The sequence below is a fragment of the Palaemon carinicauda genome, chromosome 15 (genome assembly GCF_036898095.1).
Source record: "Palaemon carinicauda isolate YSFRI2023 chromosome 15, ASM3689809v2, whole genome shotgun sequence".
Classification (NCBI taxonomy): domain Eukaryota; kingdom Metazoa; phylum Arthropoda; class Malacostraca; order Decapoda; family Palaemonidae; genus Palaemon; species Palaemon carinicauda.
The window spans coordinates 3554887-3567259 of NC_090739.1; the positions used below are offsets into that span (position 1 = coordinate 3554887).

Genomic DNA, 12373 nt, shown 5'->3' on the forward strand with positions numbered 1-12373 from the left:
GAGAAAATTGAGGTCTTGTTGACAAGAAGTACTGGAGTACCTGACCACAGATGGCGCTGTTGTGTACACCCCCACCTGTATAGCGATCGCTGGCGTATCCCGACCGTAGATTTCTGTCGGGCAACAGAGTTGACAGCTACATGATCATTGGGTAAGTATATTCAAAAATTTATTTTAGTAATAAAAATAACATTTTAGTCTACTTTATAGTCGTTTAATTTATCAAACTCAGTCTTGTAGGATAGAAGATAATTTCACTTGTATTTAATTATATATAGCTATGATAATAGTTGTATTAGTACTGTAAAACAAACTTAAAAATAGTGAATTAAGCTCTTTTGTAAACATGACTGAGCCAATTAGGAAAATCTTATAATTTTGTATATAAAATGTTTACCACTAACGTTTAGCCTTATCTACTTTTTTCTCATGTAGTATTTGACAATTTAATTTTTGTCATCATCAGCTGTTGTTAGATTTAATATTAGCATAGTTATTGTATGCTAGTACATGAATGAGTGTGTACTTTGGAGGATAACAGCAAAAAAATCTTTTATTTTTATTCATATGTCATTTAAAGTTAGTGCTAGTCTTAGGTCCCCACTTCAATGATTTTGCTCATTTATGGAAACTGAAATTTTAATCATTCTATTTTTAGGAAAAGGTGGAAAATCTTGAAGCACAGAATGGTCAAGTGGACATTTTGAAAACTAAATGCAAGAAATTAGTTGAAGAGAAAACCGCCCTTGAGGAGGAATTACAAAAGTATCAGAAAATCGTTGCCAAAAGCAACAAATTGGAGGGTGAAGTTAAAATACTGAAAGAAGAGAAGAAGGCAGATGCTATCATCTTAGAATCTTCTAAAAGTGAGAAGAAGAAGCTTGAAGAAAAGCTGAAAGTCTTGGAAAGCCAGGTTGCATCACTAAAAAAAGGAAATGAGGTTGAGAAACACAAATTAGATCAAAATAAGATAAAAGAGCTGGAAGATGAGCTTAGCCATCATAAATCTCAGCTAATCAGTTCAGACACAAGTTTGAAAGAAGCGCAAGAAAAAGTTCTTGAATTTCAGAAGGAAAATGAGAGTCTTCAAGAAAAACTTAAAGTTGCTTTGCAGAACTGTGAATCTACCAATAATGAATTAAATATTTTGAAGGATGAACATCAAAATATGGCTGAAATTAACAAGTCCTTGAAGGAAGAGATTGAATGTATGAAGTTAGGGAATGGAGATATTCAACAAAAGTTTTCAATACAGATTGATGAAATGAAAGCAGAATTATTAAAAGCAAAAGAAGAAATTGTATTGAAAAATACCAAGGAACTAGAGCTTGTAGAAGAAAAAATGCAGTCTGGTGAGAAACTGAAACATCTTGAAACAACTAACAATGATCTTGAAGAACAGATTAATGTCTTGCAAAGACATTTAAATGAAAAGAGTGAGGAAAATGCTGTGCTCGATGAAAAGTTGAAGGATAAGTGTAATGAGGTGAAAGAAATTACTGGAAAATTAAAGGAAATGGAAAATGATTCTGTAGACTTAGCCGATAGGAATAAATCATATGCTGAAAAGGTTGAAGAAGTGGAAAAACTGAACGGTGAATTGCTTTGTATTTCTCAGGAGAAGTCAGAACTTGTGAAACGATGCGAAAACCTGGAAAGTGATGTTAGACACCTAAAAGAACAGCTAGAAAACTTTGAAAAGGAAAAAGAAGGTTTTAAAGACCTCATATCAAGGTATGAAAATCAGACAGAGGTAAAGTTAAAAGATGATGAAATTCACAAAGAAACTGTGGAAAAATTGACCTTAGAGATTAATAATTTGAAGTCATTGAATGATGATCTTTCGGGAACCATCGAACACCTTAAAAGTGATATCAGAAATAGTGAATCTACTCTGACTGAAATACAATCAACAGGGAATTTGCTCATGGGATTGTGTAATAAACTGTATCCTTCAGGTCAGTCATCTCTCTCTACCGAATCTGATGTAGGTGAGGTCATGAAAGGTATTCTGAAAGTGTTAGATTCAGCTGCATCGAAACAGGTTGAATCCAGGTATGAAGAAAGATTGGACACTGTTATGGAATCTCTTGATAAATTCCTGAGACAATTTAAGGCCAAAGAGTCCTTGTACAGTGAATCGGAGTGGGATGTTCATGCTGAATATTTTGAAAATTTAAGTAGCAGCCTAATTAATTTCTCAAATAGTGTGACAATGGCTTTGGATACTTCCACGGAACGAAGTTCTCAGATTGAGAGCATTTGTCTTGAATTATCATCAGTTTATACTAAGTTCTGTGAAAATATTAAGCAAGAATGCATTCAAGTAAACAAATTAAGAAAAGAACTAGACAGTGTGAATGAAGAGAAACTTGCTTTTGAGAAAAAATTTATTGATACAAGTAGTGATAAGAGTGCTCTTGAGAAAAAGGTAGATGAAGCAGAGAGAAAAGTGGCAGAATTTGAAAACCAGATAGCATCTGGGGACAGCGAGAAAGCAGAGGTAGTGAAGGGCCTGCAAGAACAATTGGTTGCAATAAGACAAGAAAAAGAGAAACTCAGTGAGACTTTCAAGGAAATTTCCACAACGAAAGACAGTTTAGAAAAATCTTTAGAAAATGAAAAAGTGCAGTTGGAAAAAGTTTGTGCAGAACGTGACCGCATTCTTCAAGAGAAAAAAAGTATAGAAACTGAAAAAGAAAATCTAGAAAACATGTTGGAAACTTTGAAAAGCCAGAGTGCAACTAAAGAAAAATTGCTCATGGAAGAAAAACAGGATTTAGAAAAGAAGTTAACTATTCTTTCTGAAGAAAAAATTAATCTAGAGAGAGAATTTTCATCTGTGAATACAGAGAAGAAAAAAATGGAAGACATCGCTAATAAAGAGAAAGAGGTTTATAGTGAAAAAGCCACCGGACTATTTAAAGAAAAAGAGACCTGGGAAAATGAAGCAAAGAAGCTCAAACAAGAAAATGAAAAGTTGCGAGAGGATGTCGTAGTACTTGAGAAAAAAATTGAGGATCTGGGTACTGATGTGTGCCACCTAAAGGATAAGCTCAAGGCCAGTGAAGAAAGTCATGAGGTAAGAGGTTTGTTAATTATTTGTTGTTTGTTCTTCACCTGGAAATAATTTCTATCTCTATACTCAACCCTTCTAGTCCAGGTCAACACAAAGTAATGTTATCCTATTCTTAAATTTTGAAAAATTAGAAAAAAATGTCCATCAGAAATATTTTGTCCTTACAGTATCCTTTATTTGATGAGTATACCTTGTCCAGAGAAAGCCTATTGAAATAATTTTTTTTCAATAAGTAATGATTAAGATAATTGTCTTCAGTGAATTACTGTAAAGAAATAAATGTAAATTGAATAAGGTAGATAAATTGATTACCTGCTAAATTATGAAAAGATAGAGACCAGCAATGTTTTACTGGTTCAACTTGGATAAACTGACTCCCATAAGCGTAATTATGTTAAAGTTGAACAGTTAGTTATGAATAACACTTCAAGAATCCATGTACCAAGAATTGTAATTTGTCTGAATTTTTTGTCCAGATTCATCGGCTATTAATTGAAAAGTATTAGTATTATTCTCCATCCTAAATGTTGAAATCAGCCTATTAAGTTTTCCTTTATTTACTAGTAAATATATTCTTTATGTTGAAGAATTCCTTGTTTTTCTTGTTAAAGACTCGGTGGCTGTTGCAGCACCACCGAAGACATATATCTATTTTAAAGGACTCAGGTGTACACAGCTAAGAAAAATACAAATCACTCTTTGATTCTTTAGTTTTAGTAGTTGAAAACAAGAAATTTAATCCGGTTTTATAGATTACGTATAATTATTAATAGTGAAATATTAAACTGGTTGGATATATGAAGATATTTAAGAGTATATGTTGGATTTTATCAGATGAATGTTTCAATTGTTTGGTGTGAATCATTGAAGTTTAGTGGGGTGGAGGCCTTAAGGAAATTACATAATTACATCTGTAGTTAGATAATGAAGGATGAACATATAAGATAATCCTGAGGTTATTGTAGATTCTGGAAGTCACCAGTGTCCTACTATTAAGTCGCATTATCGATTAGGATTTTTAACACGAAAGATGTGGTTCTTGACTTTAATTCATGTCAATGTTTTATCAGATGCTGAAGAATGAGAAAGATAATTTCGAGAAGAGCTTCAAGGAAGCTCAGAATCAGAACATCCAGCTGAATTCCTCTCTTGAAGCATCAAGTGGTCGTTGTGAAGAACTCCTTTCAGAACTTAATGACATGAACAAAGTATTGAGAGAACGAGGTGAAAGAATATCCAGGCTTGAGTCATCTAACAAGGAAAAGTCAGAACAACTTGAAGCTACTAAAAATCAGTTAGTTGAACTTCAGAATAAGGTAAATTCCTTCAAAATGTTGTAACCTTTGGATTTGTAAATTTGCTTTTAAAAATCATAAGATAAATTAAAATTTCCAGCTCAATATTCAATTGTATTCCATTAATTTTTATCATATATGAATGGTTATAAATGAGTACAGTACTGGGCATTGCTTGGCAGATATTATTTACATTATTGATATATTACAGATGTCTAGCAGTGAAGCTGAATTAGCAAGCAAACAAGAGCAATTACAGACAATTACTGAGAAGTTACAGTCTTACGGTAATGACAACAGCACGCCCTCCTTAAACACAAGCACTCCAGAAATTTCAAAGCTGGAAGATAAAGTAAAGGATTTAGAACAAGAAAAATCTTCGTTAACTAGGGTATGTTAATATTATCATCATCATTACTAGCTAATTTACAGTCCTGGTTGGAAAATCAGAATGCTACAAGCTCAGGGGCTCCAAAAGGGAAAGTAAGCCAGTGAATAAAGGAAATTGGGAAATAGCAAATAAACTATATACAGTATGAGTAATGAACAACAAATATTAGATATTTTAAGATCAGTAGCAATATTAAAATAGATCAATCATATATGAAATATAATACAATAATTGCTGGCTTCCTGTATTTTGATTTAGTTAATTTTACCATGTTATGAAATTTTTCTCTTAGTGTACTTAGTTTATAGGGACTATTTTCATATGAAAATTTATACTGAATATTAGTTCCATTATTATGGTCACTTCTGAACTACTTTACAGTATTGTTATATCAGTGGTTATTTATTGTTTTACAAATCTTTTGAATATTTGGCCTTATTAAATTGTAACCTACTACTAAGAGAGAGAGAGGGAAAAGAATAGTTAAATATTGCTTATTTATGAAATAGTTTAATGGTATATTTATTGCACTTGTACACAAATTTCTAAATTTAAAGTGATTTTAACATTTTTGTAATCATGCATATATTTTCTCTAGTAATTGTTAACTAGTTCATCATGCACGTTCGTTGTAAATCGACCTGCACTTAGGTGCGGGACATAGGCTCTTGCCCCGTAAATCATCATACACTATATGTAAGGTATTAATTATTCATTGCAGACAATTCAGGCTTTAGAAAGTGAATTGCAGTCAGCTCGGGAGAATTCTGGGTTCGGCCATGATGCTCAGAGTGAAGTCATGAGTACAAGCACTATAAGCCGTGCAGAAGATTCTCAGCGCATGAAAGAACTTGAGGACACATTTGAAGAACGATACATGAAGGTTAGAGTATTTAGATTTTTTAAAGTAGATTTACTATCATATGCATATATTAAGTGATTTAGTAAGTATAAGTGAATGTTTTTCAAGAGAGAGAACTCCTGATGTTTTACCGGAAGTTCTCATAGAGGGAAATTCTCCATCCAAGCAGTAACCTCCTCCTCATCTTTTGTCTCCTTCACACCAACCCCAACTCTCAAAGGTAAAGTGCAAGTTAATTTGTCAATATTTCTGTTTTTATTGTGAATTATCAATTTGTATTCATTTCTGATGTTATAGGTTGTAATTTTTTTTTTTAATTGAATTCCATTATAAAACCTATAAGAATTAGTGTATACAGTACAGTATGTGTATTTATGGATGCGTGCAAGGGATCGAGTGTATTTCCTTTATTTCTTATGGGGAAAATTGCTTTAGTTACAAACATTTCAGTTTACGAGTTCACTCCCAAACAAATCAAACTTGTAAACCCAGGTACCACTGTATTCTCTTTCTATACTGTAAATGGATTTTGAAGAAAGTGTTTTTTTTTCAACTTGAGAAAATTGCAGCATCCTCGGGTAAAAAAAGCTATTTATGAGTGTCATTCAAAGACTATGATCATAACATTGGGCTTTTCCTTTTTTCAGCTCAAGAGTGTAGCCATTCGACTAAAGAAAAGAGTAGCTGAATTGACGGCACAGCTAAATTCTGCCGAAGAAAGTCGAAGCAAATTAGCATCTGAGAAAGAAGATCTCAAGAAGAAAGTAGATGGTGGATCCAAAGACAGCATGAAGATGACTAACAAGAACATTCAGGTATGATAGTGCTTTTATTAATATTAAATGTTAGCCGAAAAATATCCTTGAATACTGGTTTGGTAGAGTTATATGCTACAGTGTGTTAAGACCTTGAATTTGTCCAGTTATGGATGGCACATTTTTACAGCTCTTCATATATAATTTTATACAGCTCTTTGAGAAGTAGCTTTCAGTTTTTAAATATTTAACTTAGCCGGTGAATATATAATAGCTGCTGCTCCAGCGGCTCGACAGAAAAACACACAAAAACTCGCGAGCGATCGCTATGAAGGTTGCGGGTGTGCCCACCAGCGCCAACTATCGGCCAGATACCGCATATGCATGTAAACAAGCCTCAATTCTTCTCTGTCGGTCTTAACGACAAGACGTACCATTACTCGCTGTATAACCTGGAGTTTTTCAACAGACTTGGTGAAGTACTTCATTTTGGTTTGAGCTTTCGCAGTGCAGGTGTTTTATCCTCAACTTAAACTCTTGAACTCTTTTTGGACAGATTTAATTGTTGATGACTTTGGATTGTTTTTTGGACTTTCTTTGACTATTTCAAAATGGCTGACCCTTCTCAAATTCCTAGATTTCGTAAGTGTAATGCTAGGGATTGCAATAGGCGTCTTCCAAAGGCCTCTCTCGACCCACATACTGTGTGTTCTAATTGTCGGGGTAAAACCTGTCAATTAGGAGATCGGTGTGAGGAGTGCGTGGGCCTTTCGGAATTCGATTGGCTCGAATATGACAAGTATTCTCGTAAGCTAGAGAGAGATAGGGTGAGGAGAAGTTCCTCTAGATCAGTAGATTTTTCCTCTCCCCATGCCCCTGAACCTAATCCTTCCCCTGTAGTAGTTGTGCCTGAACCCTCTACTAGCACTCAGGAACCATCAATGCGGGATATGGTACGTGCCATTCATGCTTTGGGCGAAAGAGTTGAGTCGTTAGCTACAGATCGTAATCAACTCATGGCTGACGTTAAAGAGCTAAAGTGTCAGAGTGCCACAGCGGAAATTCGTGGGAAAGTGATTAGTGCGCAAAGTGTTTTCAGTGTTGCGACCGAGGGTTCGTCTGTTCGTGCCTGTCGTTCGCCTAGTCCGAGACCTCTTGCAAGCTCCCAAGCCCAGGGGAGAAGTAATGTCGTACGACATATGGGTTCGAGAGGCCTTGATCAGCGAACAGACGTTCCCTCTATGGTAACAGGCGTGTCTCATCAAGACCGCCCCTACCATAAGACGAGAGAGACCATTTTCTCCTCGTCATCCGAAGGCTTTTCGCATGAGAAACCGTGGAGCAAGGTTTCAAGGCCCTTGAAGCGAAAGTCGGTCCCTTCAGGACAGGTCCAGCGTCCTGGTTGTAGCCATTGGGACAGCTCTGACCCTTTGCAGTCATCGGAAGACTGCTCGCCGCCTAAGCAGAAACGTTACACAGGCTCCGAGAGTCTTGGTGTAGGCAAGGTTGTGCAGTCTCAGACGTTACCCTCGTCTTTTACCGCACCCATTCCCGTTGATCCTAAATGGGTTGTACTGCAAGACATACAGATCAAGCTCGCCTCCCTTATGGAAGACTATTCTGCTGAAAAGGTTCACGATGATCCTCGCCGCTTAGCTAATCGAGATCCTGGCCTTCAGCCGCCAAAACGAGCCTTTGCTCGTCCTGTTGACGTTGGCGTTACTAAGTCACGTCAGTCACGCTTTGTAGAGCCTCACTCGATGCAGTCCCGTGTTGACTTTCAGCCGCATATGGACGTTCAGCCGCTTCCTAATGCTCTTGTTGACGTTCAGGACGTTCGCCAACCAGCGGAGTTGACTTGTTTTGACGCTGAGCGTCAAACACCGCAGTCAAGAGTTGTTTTGACTGCTCAGTCTAGGCAGTCAAAGCAGTCTCGAGTTGACGTCGAGCGTCCTCCCGCTCCTGTTGTTGTTGACAGTCAGGCTGTTAAGCAGTTACATGACGTAGCGTCCTGGACTGCTACTGATGCACCAGTGCGTGTGGACTCTGCGTGTCAAGCATTGCCAACCCCTTTGCTTGTTACTCAGCAGTTGTCGGACGAAGATCCTTCAGATGAGGACGTTGCTGACCCTCATCATGATGATCATCCTTCGGATGTAGACAAACCTAGAACGGTTCCTCCTTCGATGGACTTTAAGAAAGTCATGTTAATTTTCAAGGAGCTTTTTCCCGATCACTTTGTTACCGTTGCTCCTCGTTCGCCACCGTCTGAGTTTGCTCTAGGCTTACCTGCTAACATGCCAGCCTTTACTAAGCTAGTGCTTTCTCGCTCTTCCAAGAGGGCTTTACGACTTTTAGGCGACTGGTTGGATACCAGGAGGAGTTTGGGGAAGACGGCCTTTGCCTTCCCTCCTTCAAAGCTCTCGTCTAGATCGAGCGTCTGGTATGCCACGGGAGAAGTTCTCGGCTTGGGAGTCCCTGCCTCTGCCCAGGGTGACTTCTCAAGCCTCGTAGACTCTCCCCGCCGCCTAGCCATGAGACGCTCGAAGATTAGTTGGTCCTCCTCGGACCTTGACCATCTGCTGAAAGGCGTATACAGGGCCTTTGAAGTTTTCAACTTCCTTGACTGGTCATTAGGAGCTTTAAGTAGGAAAATCTCGTCTGCTGACAGAGATGTTTCCTTACTTATCATGTCATGTATGGATAAAGCCATCCGCGATGGTTCCAATGAGCTCGCCTCTACTTTTACGTCGGGAGTCTTAAAGAAGCGAGATTCCCTTTGCTCTTTTCTTTCGGCAGGAGTTACTCCCTGTCAGAGATCAGAACTGCTCTTTGCTCCCTTATCAGCGTCTTTGTTTCCGCAACAACTGGTTAAGGACATAGCTTCTTCGCTTGTGCAGAAGGACACCCATGACTTGATGGCGTCCTCTGCTCGCAAAGGGACTCCTTCTACATCCTTTGCTGTAAGACCCAGGATCGAGACTCCGGCATCCAGATTTATCCCGCCCTTTCGTGGCAGAGCTCCCAGCAGGGGAAGTGCTCGTGCCGAGGGAAAGAGAGGTAAGAAGAGAGGAGCCAAGTCCTCACGTGGCAGAGTCTGACTGCCCACAGCCTCAGACAGCGGTAGGAGCCAGATTGAAGAGCTTCTGGCAGGCCTGGGAGAAGAGGGGCGCAGACCAACAGTCTGTTCGGTGGCTCAGAGAGGGGTACAAAATTCCGTTTGTACGCAAACCTCCTCTAGTGACAACTCCCATAGACCTCTCTCCCAGGTACCGAGAGGAGTCAAAGAGACAAGCCCTAAACCAAGAAGTGTCTCTGTTGCTAGAGAAGGGAGCGGTGGTGAAAGTCTCGGACCTTCAATCACCGGGGTTTTACAACCGTCTCTTCCTAGTCCCAAAGAAGACAGGAGGTTGGAGACAGGTGCTAGACGTCAGTGCGCTCAACGTTTTTGTTACGAAAACAAAGTTCACTATGGAGACCACGAAGTCAGTCTTAGCAGCGGTCAGAAAGGGAGACTGGATGGTCTCTCTCGACCTACGAGATGCGTACTTCCACATTCCTATACACCCAGATTCCCAACCGTTTCTGAGGTTTGTTTTCAGGAATGTGGTATACCAGTTTCGGGCCCTGTGCTTTGGCCTCAGTCCTGCTCCTCTCGTGTTTACGAGGCTCATGAGGAATGTGGCAAAATTCCTCCATTTATCGGGAATCCGAGCCTCCCTGTACTTGGACGACTGGCTTCTCAGGGCTTCGTCCAGTCATCGCTGTCTGCAGGATCTTCATTGGACGTTGGATCTGACCAAGGAATTGGGACTTTTGGTCAACCTAGAAAAGTCCCAGCTGATTCCATCCCAAACTATTCTATATTTAGGGATGGAGATTCGTAGTCCAGTTTTTCGGGCTTTTCCGTCTGCCACCCAAATAGATCAAGCCCTGCTCAAAGTCCAACTAATGCTGAAGAGAGAACGGTGCTCAGTCAGGAATTGGATGAGTCTCGTAGGAACTCTATCATCCCTGGAGCAGTTTGTCTAGCTAGGAAGAATGCACCTTCGGCCTCTCCAGTTCCATCTAGCCTTTCACTGGAACAAGGACAAGACGTTAGAGACGGTATCAATCCCGGTCTCCGAACCAGTAAAGGCATGCCTGAAATGGTGGAACAGCAATATCAGTCTGAGAGAGGGACTATCCCTAGCAGTTCATAACCCAAACCACGTGTTGTTCTCAGACGCGTCGGATTTGGGTTGGGGTGCGACCCTGGACGGTCGGGAATGCTCAGGTCTGTGGACCTCAAGTCAGAGGAGCATGCCCATCAACGGCAAGGAGCTTTTGGCAGTCCACTTGGCCTTGATGAAATTCGAAAGTCTCCTTCGAAACAAAGTGGTAGAGGTCAACTCCGACAATACCACAGCTTTGGCGTACATCTCCAAGCAAGGAGGCACACACTCCCTCACGCTGTACGAGATCGCAAGGGACCTGCTCATTTGGTCAAGATATCGAGGCATCTCCCTGTTAACGAGATTTATCCAGGGCGACTTGAACGTCTTGGCAGACTGTCTCAGTCGGAGGGGTCAGGTAATTCCCACGGAATGGACCCTCCACAAGGACGTGTGCAAGAGTCTTTGGGCGACTTGGGGTCAACCCACCATAGACCTCTTTGCCACCTCGATGACCAAGAGGCTTCCAATCTATTGCTCTCCAGTCCCAGACCCAGAAGCAATACACATAGACGCATTTCTCCTAGATTGGTCTCATCTGGACTTATATGCATTCCCACCATTCAAGATTGTCAACAAGGTACTGCAGAAGTTCGCCTCTCACGAAGGGACAAGGTTGACGTTGGTTGCTCCCCTCTGGCCCGCGAGAGAGTGGTTCACCGAGGTACTTCGATGGCTGGTAGACTTTCCAAGAAGTCTTCCTCTAAGGGTAGATCTATTACGTCAGCCCCACGTAAAGAATGTTCATCAAAGCCTCCCCGCTCTTCGTCTGACTGCCTTCAGACTATCGAGAGACTCTCAAGAGCTCGAGGATTTTCGAAAGAGGCAGCCAGTGCGATTGCAAGAGCGAGGAGAGCTTTTACCATTAGAGTATACCAGTCGAAGTGGGAAGTCTTTCGAGACTGGTGCAAGTCAGCATCTGTGTCCTCGTCCAGTACCTCTGTAGCCCAAATCGCAGATTTTCTTTTACATCTGAGAAATGTTCGCTCCCTCACAGCTCCCACGATTAAGGGCTACAGGAGCATGTTGGCTTCGGTCTTTCGTCATAGAGGCTTAGATCTTTCCAACAATAAAGATCTCCAAGATCTCCTTAAGTCTTTCGAGACCTCTAAGGAACGTCGTTTGGCAACTCCTGGATGGAACTTAGACGTGGTCCTAAGGTTCCTCATGTCAGACAGGTTTGAGCCATTACATTCAGCCTCCCTGAAGGATCTCACCCTCAAGACACTTTTCCTAGTGTGCTTGGCTTCGGCTAAAAGGGTCAGTGAACTTCATGCCTTCAGTAAGAACATCGGCTTTTCTACAGAAAAAGCCACTTGTTCACTTCAACTTGGTTTCCTGGCCAAAAATGAACTGCCTTCTCGTCCTTGGCCTAAATCTTTTGATATTCCTTGCTTATCAGAGATCGTAGGCAACGAACTGGAAAGAGTGTTATGTCCTGTTAGAGCTCTTAAGTTCTACTTAGCCCGTACTAAGTCCTTACGAGGTAGATCTGAGGCATTATGGTGCTCAGTTAAGAAACCATCATTGCCTATGTCAAAGAATGCTTTGTCATATTTTATCAGATTTTTAATACGAGAAGCTCATTCTCACTTGAATGAGAAAGACCAATGTTTGCTTAAGGTTAAGACGCACGAAGTAAGAGCTATAGCAACCTCCGTGGCCTTCAAGCAAAATAGATCTCTGCAAAGTATTATGGACGCGACTTTTTGGAGAAGCAAGTCAGTATTCGCGTCATTTTACTTAAAAGATGTCCAGACTCTTTACGAGGACTGCT

At 40.4% G+C, this 12373-nt stretch overlaps 1 protein-coding gene across 1 annotated transcript in view; it reads left to right on the plus strand.

Moving 5' to 3' along the window:
* Nucleotides 1–12373, plus strand: part of LOC137654446 (GRIP and coiled-coil domain-containing protein 2-like) — a 116148-nt gene that overhangs the window by 57056 nt on the left and 46719 nt on the right. The window contains exons 5-9 of the mRNA XM_068388071.1: nucleotides 659–3082; nucleotides 4150–4395; nucleotides 4586–4765; nucleotides 5487–5648; nucleotides 6275–6442. Of these exons, the coding sequence (XP_068244172.1) occupies nucleotides 659–3082; nucleotides 4150–4395; nucleotides 4586–4765; nucleotides 5487–5648; nucleotides 6275–6442 (3180 nt within the window). The remainder of the gene's footprint in view (nucleotides 1–658; nucleotides 3083–4149; nucleotides 4396–4585; nucleotides 4766–5486; nucleotides 5649–6274; nucleotides 6443–12373) is intronic.